The 19,134-nt window shown below is 36.9% G+C and overlaps 1 protein-coding gene across 2 annotated transcripts in view; it reads right to left on the reverse strand.

Annotated features, from left to right (window-relative positions):
- LOC132103144 (low-density lipoprotein receptor class A domain-containing protein 4-like) overlaps window positions 1-19,134 on the reverse strand; it is a 52,489-nt gene that overhangs the window by 8,029 nt on the left and 25,326 nt on the right. The window contains exon 1 of one of the 2 annotated variants that reach the window (XM_059507990.1): window positions 6,992-7,327. The exons of the other annotated variant lie outside the window; for it this stretch is intronic. Within the exon in view, the coding sequence (XP_059363973.1) occupies window positions 6,992-7,061 (70 nt within the window). The 5' untranslated portion in view covers window positions 7,062-7,327. Of the gene's footprint in view, window positions 1-6,991; window positions 7,328-19,134 lie in introns of those variants that run through there. 2 annotated transcript variants of the gene reach the window in all.

The raw sequence follows: 19,134 nt of genomic DNA on the forward strand, positions 1-19,134 counted from the left end.
AAATGGATTAGTTTCATTTTTGCTTTTTGACACGACACTAACAAATGTTTCGACTAATAATAGCATAATATCAAATGTGAATATTTTATTAATACGTTAATAATAATTCTAAATAATAATAATAATAATAAAATATTCCTAATGAACATGATTAATAATTTTGTTATATTTTTTTGTATCATATACTAATAAGTTTTGTTGGCATTGCATAATAATAATAAAATATTCCTATTTAATATGATGTTTTGTTAGTATCATATAGTAATTAATTACTACCATCATCTATCATTTTTTATTACATTCAGAAGTTTAGATCTAAATGGTCACAAATTAATTTTCTTCTGTTTTTGCAGCCTAACTATCAAACACTGCTCAAGTTGCATGTTGCTAAGTTGAAATGAATAGGAGTAAAAAAAATAAAATAAAAAATAAAAATCTAACAAAAAACAAACGTGTTTCCTGTTGAACACACTCTGTTGTAATGGCATTGTTGAGTGCTATTCTTTAGAGACCCGCCAAGTTTTATCAGTAAACCCAATATTAAAGAACACACAAACAAAGTAAAAAAAATATATATTGGTTTATCTCTACTAATGATTGCTCACTCAATGAGAACCAAGGATTGGCCAGGATGGTTAACAGGCATCCAACAACCTACGACTCCATTAGTAAAGCTGACTAACAAGTTTAGCAGTGGAAAGAATTCAATATTCAAAAAGTAGCTGAGAGATGCAACTTCTTGAAGAGTGTGCATTTATTGGTCAAAGTAGTGAACTGAACAAATGACATGTAATATCCCAAAGGACTGAGGCAGGGTGTGTGTGTGTGTGTGAGTGAGTGAGTGAGAGAGAGGGAGAGAGAGAGAGAGAGAGAGAGGGAGAGAGAGAGAGAGAGAGAGAGAGAGAGAGAGAGAGAGAGAGAGAGAGAGAGAGAGAGAGAGAGAGAGACCAAATTCATGTTCACAGGACCCCAGCCCTCCCCTTCTAATCTAACATTCAGAAGTGTGTGTGTGTGTGTGTGTGTGTGTGTGTGTGTGTGTGTGAGTGAGAGAGAGGGAGAGAGAGAGAGAGAGAGAGGGAGAGAGAGAGAGACCAAATTCATGTTCACAGGACCCCAGCCCTCCCCTTCTAATCTAACATTCAGAAGTGTGTGTGTGTGTGTGTGTGTGTGTGTGTGTGTGTGTGTGTGTGTGAGAATGACCTCCCACTGTAGCCAGATCTGTCTAGATGCTTTATGCTACAAACACACACTAATCCTAAATAATTAACAGCTTCACACATAACACCCAGTGCCACACACACATGGCTCCTCTAGACGGTCTGGGAGATGGGCACCATGCACTAGACGCTGCATCATGCCAAGCTAGAGCTGAATAACAGGAACAGGTGTGCTTACCTGAGGTCAAACCCCTGCCTGCTGTGTATATACAGCACAGTGTGTCACCACTCAACAACAAACTCAACTCAACTATACAATAAAGGACAAAACAGACAAAATGGGTATTTATTGGTCTCAAAGACTCACTTTGGACTATTTTTGTAAAAAGAAATCTGTCTGCAGTGAAAGGGCTCTAGAAGTACAACTTTCCCAAGGTTTTTCCAAGGTGTATATATGTAATATTAGATTAAGACTTCTATTTCAAATACATTGTTCTTTTGAAATTTCTATTGATTTAAGAATCTGTCACTGAAAAAGTGTCACTGTTTCCACAAAATCAGCATATTAGAAGGATTTCTGAAGAATCATGTGACACTGTAAACGAGAGTAATTGCTGCTGAAAATTCAGCTTTGCCATTACAGGAATAAATTACATTATAAAATACATTAAAATAGAAAGCAGCTATTATAAATTGTAATTATATCTTACAATATTACCATTTTTCCCCCACAGTATTTATGAGTATTTACAAATAAACGCAACCTTAGTGTGCATAAGCAACTTTCCAAAAAAATCTTTTTATGGTAGTGCGTATAACAAATCTGCCAGTTGTACAGTCACTTAATCAGTGAGACCAGTTTGTAACAGAGCCAGAACTGACTACCTGCAGGTTAGACAGCTTATTTTAAAACAGGAAATACATCATTTCACAACACAAACCAAAACCTAAGGCTAAATCTCAACTGCAGAGGACCTTTGAAGAGATAGATTCAATTGACAAGTAGAGTGATTTTGTTTGTCAGCATGTCTATCGCTGTCAGGACACTCCTACATAACATCCAAGTGTTTTGACAGGCAATAGAGAGCATCAGCGGCGAGGCGGCAATGAGCGTTTTTACGGTTTACTACTTGACAGAGATCCATGCATCTTTCATACAGAGGACTCTTCGCCTGGGATCTGATTTAATGTGGCGTTTCATATACGCCACGTTTTGCTTTATGGATGCATACGCCTTTTGGTGCACTAGTGGAAAATTTCCAAAGAGGTCTGACAAACCTGTCTGAGGGCGTTTGTGAAGGAGCGATCACACAGGTTGTCTGTGTGCTGAAATGAAAGGCCAGAGGCATGCAGGGACAGTGAGAGAACAAGACAAAACAAACTGGCAGACTGGCACCCTGCTGGGCACCAGGAGAGTGGGCATCCAGCCCAGCCATGCAGAGGAACCATCAAACAAACAGCACAGACAATCTGAACCGGGTGCCACAGCCACGTTCGCCAATGCAGCTCGGTCTCCACAGCTATGCCACACGGGTGCTTTCACAGTCAATAACGAGATTATTTAAAAACAACGCAGGCGTCGAAGGGGGGTGGGTGACTTCTTGGTGAAAAAGCACATATTTCGGCTTTGGAAACATTTTGAGCCTGTTCTTGTGATGATGTATAATTACAGATTCAGCAATTATAATCATAGTTTGCATGAGCCAAATATAACCAGTGCTTATTTGGGACTCCACAGTTACGGGTGTGCGACCAAAAGAGATGACCGCTAAAGGTGTGGTGACCTACATGTTGTGGGCTACACAGCAGCTCACCAAGAACACGAGTGCTAACAATCATGACCAGTATTCTAAAAACCTTGCCAGACACGTTTTTTTTATTTTTATGTTTTGGTCTGTATTTAGTTTAAAAAGGTGCAAGAAGCGTAACAGTCTGCCTTGGGGCATACTTAGCTACGAAGGGAGTTTCTGAAAGATCTTTTGGAAGGGAGGGAAAATAGCTTTGCATTCTAAAACATTCCTCCATGACCGGCGAATGAACTTGCAGAGAGAGAGAGCTGCAGTGGTGAGAATCTCACTAGTGCATCTGAGAACATTAGAGTTCGGGTGGGACAGAGTTCATTTCCAAGAAAGAGGGTTTAGCGAGAGGAGAAAGAGAAAGGGGGAGATGGAGAGAAGGAAGAATGAAGGAAGGAAGAAAGTTGGTTCTTTATTCCTCAAAGCAGTGTTGTTAGCCACACCCTCCGTCTTATTAAAACTTCGTTCTTCATGGGTGGTCCTGTTCAACGAATAAGAAGAACAAAGTATGGATTTCTTAAGAAGCACAGATGGTTTTGTGGTTTACTCGGGCTGTCGAGGGTGATGAGTCACTCCCTGAGGCTGGATCCCGCACCAGCTGCACTGCTGCTTTTAAAAGCTTCAGGCAGAACAGGCAGTTGATATACAGTAGGTTACAGGTCTTGTTTGGAGCAAGATCTGTTACAAAGACATGTGCGGACCAAAGAATCTATTCTATTGAAAGTACTACTGTGCTGTTCTTTTTGCAAACTGTAGCACGGTTTCCACAAAAATATTAACCAGCACAACCGTTTTCAACACTGATAATAATGAGAAATGTTACTTGAGCAACCACTCAAAATAATAGAATGATTTCTGAAGGAACATGTGACACTGAAGACTGGAGTAATGGCTGCTGAAAAATCAGCTTTGCTATCACAGGAATGAGTTACTTGTTAATAGCACTGTCAAACGATTAATCGCATCCAAAACAAGTTTTTGTTTAGAAAATGTGTGTGCACTTGTGTATATTTAGGATGCATATATAAATACACAAACATGTTATATATATTTAAAAATATATGTATGTATATATATATTTATATATAATTTATTACAAATATTTTATATAGAAACAATTTTTGTTAAATGTATACATGCATGTGTGTGTATTTATATATACACACATAAATAAACCGTACAGGCATATATTTAGAAAACAAAAAACCTATTTTGGATGCGATTAATCATGATTAATCGTTTGACAGTGCTATTTTTTTAAAATATATAAAATAATAAAATTTAATTTAGACTATTAATTTTTCACAATATTACTGCTGTTACTGTATTTTTTTTTTAATCAAATAAATGCAATTAGGGTGAGCATTAGAGACTTCCTTCAAAAACAAAAAATAATAAATTAAAAGTATGTCAAATAACTGATACCCAGAAATTATTTTAAAGCCATTAATTTTTTAAAATAATAATAATAATAATAATAATATTATTATTATTATTATTATTATTATTATTATTATTTATATATATATATAATTTAGTTAATAATTATAATAAATATTTAAATAATGAAAATATTTTGGGGGTTATAGCTAATAACTAAAAAAAAATATATATATAAAACTACAATCAATAGATGTCAATGCCAAATTAATGTTGCGTATCACAATTGTAATGTTCAGTACGAAATACAATTAACTATTAATTTTGAAATTAATGGTTGATGAGAAATTTTAATTGTTGAAGTGCGACTTCCGTTTTAGAAAAGTGCTATTCAAGAAATAGATAACAGATCCCTGTTATCTAGTGGTATCCATTGAAGTTAGTGCAAAAACTCATCTAAAAAAACTGTCCACAATTAAATATCCAAGATTGGTTGGAAAATATTCAGTATTGACTATAATACTAATATTTTAAAAAAGCCCCCAAATATAGGCCAATAACCCATAGAGGTAGTAGACACAATATTAAAAGGTCAGATTACATAGAAAAATTCTGGTAAAAAAATGATCAGCTAAATTTCTAAATTTGAGTTGAACTAAGCTGAAGCATCTCTTGTTAAAAGCAGGACATCGTGCATGGGCATCAGGATCATCCTGGTTAATGCCAAAAGCACTCAGACTGGCATGACGACACTGGCCTTTATCAATAATTCATTGTGACACCTCGGGGCTGCTTAACCCGGCCCAGCTTTCAGTGTGCTGAGCTCAATGTGAAGCCATGACTGCAAGAGAGGCTGCTGTTCCAATAGACAATCTGTTTGGCTCAATTTCTGACGGCCATTTTGTTTAGAAACTTTCGATATATATCACTTTCCCATCACAACTGCCCCTTTTGGGATGTTTTAAGGTGCATGTAAATGTCTGTGAAGTGCTCAAAATGCTGCAGAATTCAAAGCATAATTCAAAACCACATGCTCATGTTTAGCAGAACCATATGTGAAGAGTCTCTGGGGAAAAAACTACTGAAAGGCCTTTTCTACCTACTGTGTGGGAATTCCCCAGGACTAAATTCAATATTTAAGATCCAGACAGAATATGAACTTTTCACTCCAAAAACAGAGAAAGAGTCTGTGTTTATAGAGCCATCACTGGCAGGCCAGACAGAGCAGCAAATTGCACAAAGCGAACACCAGAACACGACATCAACATCAGATGTAGACAGACTCCTGTCTATGTTTCAGACAGATGGATGAACAGAAATTAATAATATTACACGATGCATCTGCCAAATCTTAATTTAATATAAAATTCTAGATCCAAAGATGCTTTTGTTGCCAAGGCCTTCCATTTGAAGGAGTTCTCACTGGTAAACAAGTGTAACTTACTATGGTAAACACTGTCTGTTATTGGCTAAAACACCAACTTTCTAACACAGTTCAAATGAAGACATAAAATGAGTTCAGAAGTTTGGGCTTGGAAAGAGGTTTTGAAAGATCTTATGCCCATCAAGGCTGCATCAAAATACAGTAAAACATTAATACTGTGAAATCTTATTACAAATTAAAACAACTGTTTTGTATTTTTAATACATTTTAAAATACAATTTCTCTCTATGGCAGTCTTCAGTGTCACATGACCCTTCAGAAATTATTCTAATATGACGATTTGGTGCTCCTGCCATATTTCTTCTTATTATCATTTTTAAAACCAGTTGCGCTGCTTCATATTTTTGTGAAAATGGTTATACATTTGTTTCAAGATTCTTTTATGTTTGGAAAAGGACTGCATTTATTGGAAATAAAAATTTTTTTTGTTGTATTATAAATACCTTTACTGTTTTTCTTGCTGAATAAAACTAGTGTTACTAAAAATAAAAAAAGTAATGACCCCAACCCTTTCAACAGTAGTATATATTAATTTAATATGATTTCACACAAATAACATTAACTTTAATAAATGATATTTTGTCAAAATTATGATCAAATTGTGTAAAATTGTAATGTTGTAATGTTTAGCAAAGCAACAAATTGTAACCACTAAATAAGGTTCAACACTTCTCTTTACAAAGAGTTCAAGTTGACAGTTTGTATTCTTAATAGTAGCTAGTTACTCTTCAACAGTTCATATGAAATGAATATGGCAAAACCAGAAAACAATAAATGCAATTTTTTAATTACCAAGAAATGTATGTGAGAAATAAGCTGTCAGTATAAACAAACGTCTCTATCTCTCCATAAATGTTTGCTCTTAACCCCTAGACAGTCGTCTTGTGGCCGCTTTGTTTATAAAGTCCGGAAGGCAGGACACATTTGCTCCAGACTCGAGTTAAAACACTGTCTGCTGGCTTTGCACACCAGACGCATTCAGAGACAGATTGCGGAGACGGTGGAGAGCCGAGATCAGACATTTACGGAAACATAACGCGCGTGAAGCAGCTGATAAGAGCTGACAGCCAGACGAGACGGCGGGCGGAATTAAATAAAACACACTCAGAGTTAAACTACATGCTCTATCTTGAGTCACATTCACAGGCGTCAATACGCAAAAGACCTCTGACATAATTAGCCATGAAGGCAAAAAAAGAAAGTTAAACACTCACAAATCTCCATTCCCTGGAGTTGGGATCCGCATGTGACGTTAGAGCCATCCGGTGCGGTGAGGTTTCGCATGGAGTACGTGGGAGACTTCAACCGGAGCACGAGCCAGCCGGTGTGCGCACGTCCAACAGCTCGCGCCGAGACTGAAAGCCCTCGGCAATAGCCTTGACATGCTGTTTTTTTTCACTACATGCTCTCAGGTAACCGCTTCACTTCGCTCTGACTTAGTAAACTGAACTCGTCCTCTCTCTATCTCCTTTTCTGACCCCTCTGGTTGAACACAAAAATCTGAGTGTTTGTGAGACCAAGCCGACAGAGCTTCTCTCCACCCCCGCACACTCTGCGAGAGTCTACTCGCACACACGGCTGGTCTGTCAGTGACCGGCTGGGGGGGGGGGGGGGTCGAGCGCAGTGCTCGGGTGTCTAGTGTTACACCTCCCCATTAATACCAGACACAAGCAGTCAAGGCAAGCATTGTAGGGGGCTGACCTTGGGCTGACCCCGCTGTCTGGCGACACAGAGCACATGTGTCCCGAACTACAGCCCCCCTCCATCCAACTACAGCCCCTACAGTCTGTCTATAAATAACCTGGCAGCTATATGGGCTTTTATTGTGGGGCAAGGCAATATACCAGAATCCACACTGAGCCAAAGGGGAGGAAGACGTGCTAAATAGCCTGTAATTCAGAGAAATGGCATAAAGTTATGTATTTATTTTTTCTATATCTAAAAAAAAAAAAAGTATACATTCATGAAACAGTTTTAATCTTTACGAATAATCTCTCTCTCTCTCTCTCTCTCTCTCTCTCTCTCTCTATATACACACACTACATAAAAAAAACTATATTATATATATATATATATATATATATATATATATATATATATATATATATATATATATATATATATATGTGATGTGCTGAAATATAATTAAAAGCACTTCATATGTTTCAAAGGCTTTTATTGACAATTACAGGACATTTATGCAAAGAGGATATTTGCATTGTTGGCCCTTCTTTTTCAGGACCTCTGCAATTCGACTGGGCATGCTCTCAATCTTCTGGGCCAAATCCTGACTGATAGCAACCCATTCTTTCATAATCACTTCTTGGAGTTTGTCAGAATTAGTGGGTTTTTGTTTGTCCACCCGCCTCTTGAGGATTGACCACAAGTTCTCAATGGGATTAAGATCTGGGGAGTTTCCAGGCCATGGACCCAAAATTTCAACATTCTGGTCCCCGAGCCACTTAGTTATCACTTTTGCCTTATGGCACGGTTCTCCATCGTGCTGGAAAATGCATTGGTCTTCACCAAACTGTTGTTGGATTGTTGGAAGAAGTTGCTGTTGGAGGGTGTTTTGGTACCATTCTTTATTCATGGCTGTGTTTTTGGGCAGAATTGTGAGTGAGCCCACTCCCTTGGATGAGAAGCAACCCCACACATGAATGGTGTCAGGATGCTTTACTGTTGGCATGACAGGACTGATGGTAGCGCTCACCTTTTCTTCTTCGGACAAGCCTTTTTCCAGATGCCCCAAACAATCGGAAAGGTGCTTCATCGGAGAATATGACTTTGCCCCAGTCCTCAGCAGTTCATTCACTATACTTTCTGCAGAAGATCGATCTGTCCCTGATGTTTTTTTTGGAGAAGTGGCTTCTTTGCTGCCCTTCTTGACACCAGGCCATCTTCCAAAAGTCTTGGCCTCACTGTGCGTGCAGATGCGCTCACACCTGCCTGCTGCCATTCCTGAGCAAGCTCTGCACTGGTGGCACTCCGATCCCGCAGCTGAATCCTCTTTAGGAGACAATCATGGCGCTTGCTGGACTTTCTTGGAAGCCCTGAAGCCTTCTTTACAAGAATTTAACCTCTTTCCTTGAATTTCTTGATGATCCTATAAATTGTTGATTTAGGTGCAATCTTAGTAGCCACAATATCCTTGCCTGTGAAGCCATTTTTATGCAACGCAATGATGGCTGCACGCGTTTCTTTGCAGGTCACCATGGTTAACAATGGAAGAACAATGATTTCAAGCATCACCCTCCTTTTAACATGTCAAGTCTGCCATTCTAACCCAATCAGCCTGACATAATGATCTCCAGCCTTGTGCTCGTCAACATTCTCACCTGAGTTAACAAGACGATTACTGAAATGATCTCAGCAGGTCCTTTAATGACAGCAATGAAATGCAGTGGAAAGGTTTTTTTGGGATTAAGTTAATTTTCATGGCAAAGAAGGACTATGCAATTCATCTGACCACTCTTCATAACATTCTGGAGTATATGCAAATTGCTATAAAAACTTGCTAGCAGCAACTTTCCAATTTCCAATATTTATGTAATTCTCAAAACTTTTGACCACGACTGTGTGTGTGTGTGTGTGTGTGTGTGTGTGTGTGTATGTGTGTGTATGTGTGTGTGTATATATATATATATATATATATATATATATATATATATATAGAGAGAGAGAGAGAGAGAGAGAGAGAGATTATTTGTAAAGATTAAAACTGTTACATGAATAATTCATAACTATTTATATATTTTTTTTGTACTCTCTCTCTCTCTAACTAAAATATATATTTTTTCTTCACTGAATAAAATTATTACTATCATTCCTGGCTGGTTCAGGGATACTGAAATGAAATTTTAACTTTAGACATTTTTCCACTAGTTAGCAATGCAGCCCTCAGGGGAATAAAATGACATTTATCTGTCTGGGGTCTAGTCTGGAAGTCGAGTCGCTTGTACACACGTATGCAGCCAGACACATCCCCCCATTAAAGCAGACATGGGGGAAAGACAGAGTCGGGGGTTTAAGGGTCAAGTCTGAATTTGAATCTCTGTCTGAGGAGGAAGTCTCTGGGGCAATGAGGTGGATTCTCCCAGCATGCTAATGCTACCGGGGGAGAGACCTGCCACCACGTAAACTACCACACCTTCTCTGTTATACCTCACAAAACATAACCCAAATAAAGACAATTTAAATTTAAATTTTTATGATAAAAAAAGAGGAAGTTTTTATTTCTATCTGATGAACAGCACCACCTTGTGCCTCCACTTCAGAAATGTCTCAGAGGTCAGAAATATTTTCAGATGGAGCAGGGACTCTGACTTGCTGTTACATATTGTATAAAATGAAGTTTAGCATTCTAAGCCTGGATCATAATAATTATGATGGGAACAATATTATTTTAATGTATTTGCATTCTTACTTATGCTTACCCTGCAAATCCATATAATCATTATTGATGTAATAAAGTCAAACACATTTTAAATTTTAATTTGGGCACATTCCTTTTTCAACATATATTAATTATTTCCCTACAAATAATAAAAATAAATAGTACACCCTCTTCATTTTACATTTTTAACCACAAAATAAACAAATATTAGTTAAAATCAACAGCAACATTCTATAACACATCAGCTTGAAGAAAAAAAATAATAATCTGCTTATGTTAATAGACACTCGAAAGAGTTACACCAATATCTCTTAGTGTATAGTGTATAGATAATAACAAGCACAATGCTCTGTGAAACAGCAACCGTTGACTTGCAAAGATCATAATCCTGCTCTGCGAACCTTAAAGAGAAAACCTGACAGTTTACCTGAGAGTTCATGACAAAACTGAAACATTGCAAGCTCATACAACGTGTCCCAAAAATATCTGATGAGTAGATCCTCAAAATGCCAGTGCTGTTTTACAGATTACAGCAAGAACTAAATTACACTGTGAGCTTCACATGGGATGGTTTGTGAGAGAAAAAAAGAAACCTGTCATCAAGTGTATGTGGCAGCTATAAAATTGTGCAACTCCGTCTGTGGGAAAGTCCTATGAAACAACGAGATGCAGACATGTGAAAACATTCCAGTTCTAACCTGTAATATAACTGCAAGAATACAAATGGTAGCCATCGCAGAGACTGTGATATTTGCACAAATCCCTGCAGGACGTGGTGTGTGAGACGGGAAGCAAGGGGATATTGTCTGCTTGTGCGAGAGAGTTTATGACTGGGGATTGCTATCTGCAAAGCCAAGATGGGCCACCTGCAGATGTGATGCACTGCAGTTTGTGTGCGTGTGTGTGTGTGTGTTTGTGTGTGTATACATAATCATCAGGTATTGAGTTTTTTTTCACCTCTCTCCTGCAGCCTGCTGAGCATCGTAATGGGTCGTCTGCCCAAGAGTGAGGTAATGTCTAGGTTTAATGCCAGCCTCCTGCACTAGCACACACACACACACACACACACACACACACAGGCGCAACAGGAAGAACAGCAGGCACCGCAACTCCCAAAATGGCTGCTGTTGTGACTCTTAATGATGCTGACAACATAATTAGCATTTTGCTAACGAGCCACATGGCAGTGCTTCCTTCCCCGGACGCTGCCATACGGCCTCATGGACAACACCTGCGTACTCTCGGACCCCCTTTATGACACATCATCTCCTCGGTAATACAGACACAGTGACTGCAAACGGTCATCAAAGCGGAAGATTTCGGTGATAAATAACCATGTGTTTTGCGAAGTGGCCCACTACCCAGCAGACTGTCAGTTCTGACTCCCAGTCGTAGCAAAATACTATAAAAACCTCATGAAATAATAACAGCACTCCATATGTCCAGCTGACATCTTTGCAGTTTGCATGCTTTCTGTGAAAGTCCTTCTGACAAGTCTGTATGCTGCCGCATGGACCTTGTAGTTCTGGAACGCTGTGATACCAGTGTGATACCACCCAGATTCCTCATACAGAACTACAACAGGCGAAACAAATGAATGCCATTGCTGCTGCGAGCGCATTTTGATGGAAGAACAAATTAATGGACTAGCATATCAATTTAAGACGTGGCTAAATGTTTTTTATGACCTTGTATGGAAAATTCGTACGTTTTTATGACTTTTTATGACCCCGCGGAAACCCTAAGAGCAGTAACAGAACTACAGTATGTGTTGAAGTGAACACTAGAAATGTGATGAAGGCCTGTTTGTTTTCAAAGAGAAAGTCAAGTTGCTGATGTAGTTTGTGTAGCTTTAAATATTTAAAGAGATCAATTTTGACCATTTACTCACTCTCATGTCTTTTGAAAGCCCTGTGACTTTCTTTGTGTATGTGGACCACGAAAATACATGTTTATAGCAGACTGTCTAAGCTTCTCCTTTCTATATACAATGAAAGTGAATGGTGACCAAAATCCAGTGACCAAATTTGTCAAGCAAAATTTTCTATGAATAACACAATCAATTTCAGTCTGTAACCGCAGAGCGATTGTATAGCTTTAGAGTTTTTAAAATACAGGGCACAAGTCACATGGAGTATTTTAAGGGAGAGTTCATTGTGCTTTTTGACCATTGGTCTCCATTGGTGTTCTATGTATGGGAACAAGAAAGCCATGTGAGTTTGGCATGACTTGAGAATGAGTAAATTATAGCTGCAAATCTTTATTAAGGTTTGAAAAAAAAAAAATCTACATATGATAGATTTTTTCTATATATTTATATAATTATATTTTATTATATATATATATATATATATATATATCTATATATCTATATATATATATATATATATATCTATATATATATATATATATATATATTTTTTTTTTTTTTTTTTTTATTATTTTTTTTTTTACAATGTATTATTATTATTATTATTTAAAAAAATCAACAGTAAAAAGGTACATTTTTCACTTAACGAGTTTAGGAATAAATATTAATCATATTAATGTAATTTTATTATCTCTTTTTTATGTATTATTATTATTATTGATAATTTAAAACAATAAAACATTTTTAGTTTTCACTAAAAGTGTTAAGGAAAAATATACAAATAAAATGGTATATGGTAAAATTACAATAATATTTATGGATGTCTTTATTCATTTCAAGTTTTTTTGTACATATACTCTATGATGTTAAGCTTAATTAATTTCCTGTCTCAAACCTCTGAGCTTCTAAAATGAAACAGATCTGGGCCTAAGAGCAAACCGTGAGGTGCCTTTTTTTAATCATCTTTTCTATAATAAAGTGATTTTTAGCTCTCTCCAATCTCCCAATTTAACAGACAGTGATGTGTGATAAACTGATTTTGCTCCTCTGCAACATATTAAAGCAAAATTTTAGTGTAATGTTTGGTTGAACCTTTTTAAAACACAAAAATTCTGTGATCAATTACCCTAATTTAGTTCTAAACCCTTTTGTTCATTTATGTTCAATAATATATTTATGTTCAAGTTATGGTCAAACGTCTTCGTTTTATATCCTTCAAAGCACAGAGTGTGCTGCTTCCAACTCAAAGTTGAAACTATAGCCCTTTCACAATCATTTCCAATCCCAAAAGAGTTTAAAACCTTCCCGCTTAAAGGAGGTGATGTTTACATCAGGGCCCTCATATTTTCACTTCACTCCCATGAGTCACATGTTCAGCCTCCAGCCAATCACCACCCACAGATTCACAAAAACTAAACACAAAAGGCAGAGAGCACAGCAGACTGGCTTAAAGTGTTTGCCGCGACACACCTCCTGCGTGTAGGTCACCAGAGAGAGAAAGTGGCACATCTGAATAGAGCTCAGCTGACCCAACTCAACTTCAAAGCTCTGACCCAGAAAAACAGACACTAACATGCACATTCACTGCTTCTCTCATAACAGCTACAAAATTATATCTATTCTAAAGTACGACTCTGTCAATGGTCAACATGTTATCAATAATAACGGTGAAGTCAAATAGATTTTTGTGAAGCAATGCCCATACAAAAGCTCCTGTGCTGCCACAACGCTACGGCCACTTGGGTTGTTGCTGTAGTTGCGAAGGCTTTCTGAATGGAATAAAATCGAACTGTAACTGAATTAAATCCAGAGTGTGTGAATCAGTTTAAAATGGGGAATCAATAATTAGCTCTAAAGTTAGATGCTGTGTTGTTAACAGTTTTGCTCTTATGAAACTATGAAGCATGCAAGCATATTAAAAAAAACGGGAGTACAAGTACTTTGCTGTAATTCATACAGACACATCGGAATAAAGACTGCAAATCACTTTTTTGGCATGATGTTTTTAACAATGAGCCATTAAAAAAAAAAAAGAAAAAAAAAAGAAGAGGTGAAACTAAATAGCACCTCAGCAGGAAACCTTCTCATGTTTCATTCTCTCTCCTTCATACACACACACACACACACACACACACACACATTAAGAATTCATTTATTCCATTCATGCATCTTCAAGCAACAATGCAACCTGACATCCTGCAATCAGAGAGTGAATGAGTTTAGGGTCTGAATTTCATCCATACAGCCATGACTGATATGACATAAAAACACATTATGAGGCATTATGGGTAAACTGGAAATGAGCTAATAGGATGTCTCAGTATGAAAGTCTTTATTCACTGTGGGGAGAGAGAGGAGAAGAAGATATTTGTGAGAAATGAACACCTCAGGGGAACAAAAACACAACGGGTTGGAAGGGGGAATGCAAAAAGAATGAGAAAGATTTCTCATTTGCATTCCAACTCATTCAAAATGGTTTAAAAATGGGAAAACATTTTGGGTGCAGGAGGGCACATGATAAAAAATAAATAAATAAAACATTCCAGAGAGTTATATCATTTTCTGAATACAGACATTTAGACCAAGCAGCAAACTGCTGTAAAGGCAGTGAAAATATTAGTGCAGAACAAGCTTTGGCCTTTAGAAGAAAAACATTGTATACCATGGTAGTGTACAGTGGTTTATAGAGTGTATATACCATGCCATTAGGCGTGCTCCGATTGATCGGCTACCGATCGCTATCGGCCGATAATCTGATTAGCGGTCTCTAAAGACCAATCTCAAACTAATATATATATATATATATATATATATATATATATATATATATATATATATATATATATATATATATATATATATATATATATGTATGTATATATATATATATACATATATATATATATATATATATATGTATATATATATGTATATATATATATATATATATATATGTATATATGTATATATATATATATATATATATATATATATATATATATATATATGTATATATATATATATATATATATATATATATATATATATATATATGTATATATATATATATATATATATATATATATATATATATATATATATATATATACATACATACATATATATATACATACATATATATATATATACACACATATATATACATATACATATATATATATATACACACATATATATACATATATACATATATACATATATATATATATACATATATATATATATATATATATATATAAAATTATTTAAAATGCCCCCTTCACCCCCCTCAAATTAGTCTTCCAAATCGCTCTTCCCCTAAGAGGGGTAATCCCCCCATATTCCAAAATGACATTCAGGCCCTGATTGATGTGCTCTTATTAAACCAGAGAAGATTGTGGTTATTAAGACCTGCAAAATAACATGTCAAATCCTGAGTTTGTCCAATTCACCAACAACAATGGATATCTACAGAAGCCCAAACCCCCTCCAAACTTTTGGAAATTAGATACTTCAACCCCATATGCGGCACTTTTTGGCAGAACTGGGTAGTAACTGATCACATGTAATTTGGATAATGTAATCAGATTCCAAAAGTACTTGCAATTAGATTAAATTACAAATTATTTTAAAACACTCTGAATCAGAGTACGGTTTAATTTTTTTATTGATTACATGATTATATATTATTCACATAATGTTAATAAAGTATTCATATTCATAATTTATTGATTCTCCCTAATTCCTCTTTTTTATCTTTTCAGTTTTCCTTTCTGAAAAACATACATTCAGAAAGTCTTCCAGTTTTGTGGACATTCACACAAAGTTCAGTCACTAGCTAGGTGGCTATAAATACACAGAAAATTGAGAGGCCCCACATTATTTGACCACTGGATTTAAAAGAATCGCTAAAGTTGTTTTCTCAACATTTTAATTTTGTATTTGAAATATCACTCAGTGAGATATTTTAACCATGTATTACTATGCCTTTAGAAGGCTTTCGACTTCAAAAAAAAAAAAAATTCTTTGCATTTTTATAACCATATGGTACAAAAGTAAGCATTTGTTTGTAAACAGTAATTTCATGAAAATTTCAGATCTTAATTCAGATTTGGACAAAGCACAAACAATTCACTTATTAAAAAGCTTTTTTTTTCTCCCCTTCTCTGTCTCCCTCACTTTCTTGTCTTTCATTGTTTTTGCTTTAGTCTTTGAGCCAAACTTGATTGGATTCCAGACCAACTTGCCATTTGAGGCGTCTCCATTTATTGCTCTGCCTCTTTTTCTCCTCGTGTTTTTATTCCCCGTCTATCGTTCTTTGAGGGGAGCGAATGAAAGCGAAGGAGAGCTGTCAGTTTCTCAATCTTCAATGGCCCCAGCTGCATCATTACTCTCTCAACACACTCACACACAGGGTCAAATGTACTTAGGTAACAGATGAAGAAACGAGGGAGGCATGAAGGCCACCGAGAGGGACTGAGGGATTCCATCATACTGGGAGGTTCAAAGCACAAAATGTCTGAATGAATGCACAGAGTAAATGAGTGAACACAGAAGAATAGTGCCCGATAGACATCCAGCTCAGCCACGATAAACAATCCCAGAATCCACTGTGAGCCTGCGTGAGGTGACACTGTCTGAAACCCATCAGTACTGATGCGGTTGACAGCCAACGAATACAGGACCGCATGGCCCTCGCCCTGAAAAACAGCCTGGCTAATGCAGCAACGTGTGTGGGATGTGGTTCAAAGGACCAGGGGGAAAGAGCGAGCGAGCGAGCGGAGGAAAGAAAAGGGGAAGGAGAGAATGAAGGAATCACAGATCTTCCTATTCGGACTGACAGGATTCGTACTCATCAGAAAGCTTTAGGAGAAAGAAAAAAAAGCTATTTACAACCAAAATCGAAATCACAACAGTCGCTATTGAGTGCGCGACGAATTAATCGCACAGGTGCTCAGCCTGTTGCTTCTTTAAAGTGAAATCTAAGAAACATTTTCGGAGATAAATTGCTTTCCTTTATACAGAATATTGCGAAAAGTCAAATAACACGAATCCAAGTGAGCGCAAACAAAGCGGAACACTCTTTAAACCGGCTCCAAGACATCAAATACCAAACAAGTGTCTCACTCACACCATCATTATCATCTGTCATTAAAAATCTGATTAAGACCCTCCGAACTTCATTCAAGTCTCTTTTACTGTCGGACATTCCTGTAAGCCAAACAATTCCATCATCGGGCACTTCCCTCTCTCACTCGCTCTTCAAGAAGTTCAAACGCTTCATCTGGGACTTGCCCTCCCTCCAAGCAACACAGATTGCATGACGTCGGTTTGGTAACGAGCCCCTTAGCATGGAAATGCAGCCTGCTGTGGTAGGCCCAGATTAGCATGAGAGATGATGGAGATTAGTGATGGAAATCCTAAACTCAAACAAACTGATTGTTGAGCTCTTCACATCAGACCAGGCTCGAAACGTGACCTCGGCGATCTCTGACCCCCATCAACCTGTGTTAAATCCGCAGAGGAGAAACGGGAGGAGAAAGATAGTACGAGAGCTCTATAGACGCTCGTCCCCTGACAGACATCAAAGTGGGATGTGTTGGTCCAGTGTGAGCGGGATAGTGTCCATGAACGTCCAGTGCCTGACAAGTTCAGCTTGTCTGCAGCTCTTGAGAAACTCCTCTCTCTCTCTCTCTCTCTCGCTTGCTCGCTCTCTCTCTCTCACACACACACACACACACACACACACACACACACACACACACACACACACACACACACACACACACACACACACACACACACACACACACACACACACACACACACACACACACACACACACACACACACTAGAGAGGGAAGCCATTAACAAACAAGCAAACTGTTGAAGAGGCTGATTTACATGCACTTCAAAGTGTGTGGCTACCGTGCCGCCTTCAAAGAGGAGAGAGCGTACCCCGAGCTTTTATGCAGAGTGAATAAACGTTTGTAGTTTTATGTCCGAGAAAGTTTGTTGTTGTTTTTTTTACCGCAAAGTTTTGCCAGCCAAGTTGTGTGCTGGGATTCGATGCCAGGAAAGGGCAGATGTGATGGGTTTTGTGGTAACTGTGCTCATCGCAGTAACAGCTAGAGTGTATATAAGGAAAGATGACCCATCAGTGTGTTTTGTTCTGTGGAGGTGAGGTGTGGAAACCTGTCATGTTTAATCAGCATCACTCTTAAAGTAATTCCTGCAAATACAGGCAGAAAATGGCTGATCTGTGGCCTGCACGAACTGGCACAACATCTCTCACACGGTGTCTACTAAAAAGACATTCTCCCAACTCAAGGGAAATTACGGATTACTTAAGCAGATCCCCCAGAACATTTGACCCAAAACTGAAAACCATCTCTTTATTATTTACAAAATGTTTCCTTTCTGTAAACATTTTTTTGTCCTTTTTCAAACTTTTAATAATAATGATAGCTAATAACAATAACAACAAATATAGTTAATCAATTATTGTTCACAATGATAACAGTAATAGTAGTAGTAAAAGAAATATTGATTATACTGAATTATTGATTAATATTGATTTACTACTGCTATAATAATAATAATAATAATAAACAGCTATTATTATTAATAAATTTACATTAAAGTCTTTAAATAAGTATTTTTACTTTTAAGTTAATAACAATAATAACATAATAATAACAACAAATGATAGACAACTAATATTATTATTATTATTATTATCATTAACAACAACAACAACAACAACTATGGAAGCCTAATTCCGACACTTAATAAAAAATAAATCAAGGTAATTGCGACTTTTTATCTCACAAATTCTGACTTTTTTATCCTCAGAATTAGGTTAGGGTTAGGGTTAGGTATTAGGTATTCATATCTAGGTATACATATCTCACAATTCTGAGGAGAAAAAAAAAAGTCAGAAAGAAGAGAGAGTGAAAAGACTGTAAAAAGTGGTCAAAATTGTGAGATACGAACTTGCAATTGTCAGAAAAAAAGCATCAGAATTGCAATTCTGACTTTATTTCTCTGAATTGCAAGTTTCAGAATTGTGAGTTTATAATCACACAAT

This window comes from Carassius carassius, chromosome 24 (assembly GCF_963082965.1).
Source record: "Carassius carassius chromosome 24, fCarCar2.1, whole genome shotgun sequence".
Classification (NCBI taxonomy): domain Eukaryota; kingdom Metazoa; phylum Chordata; class Actinopteri; order Cypriniformes; family Cyprinidae; genus Carassius; species Carassius carassius.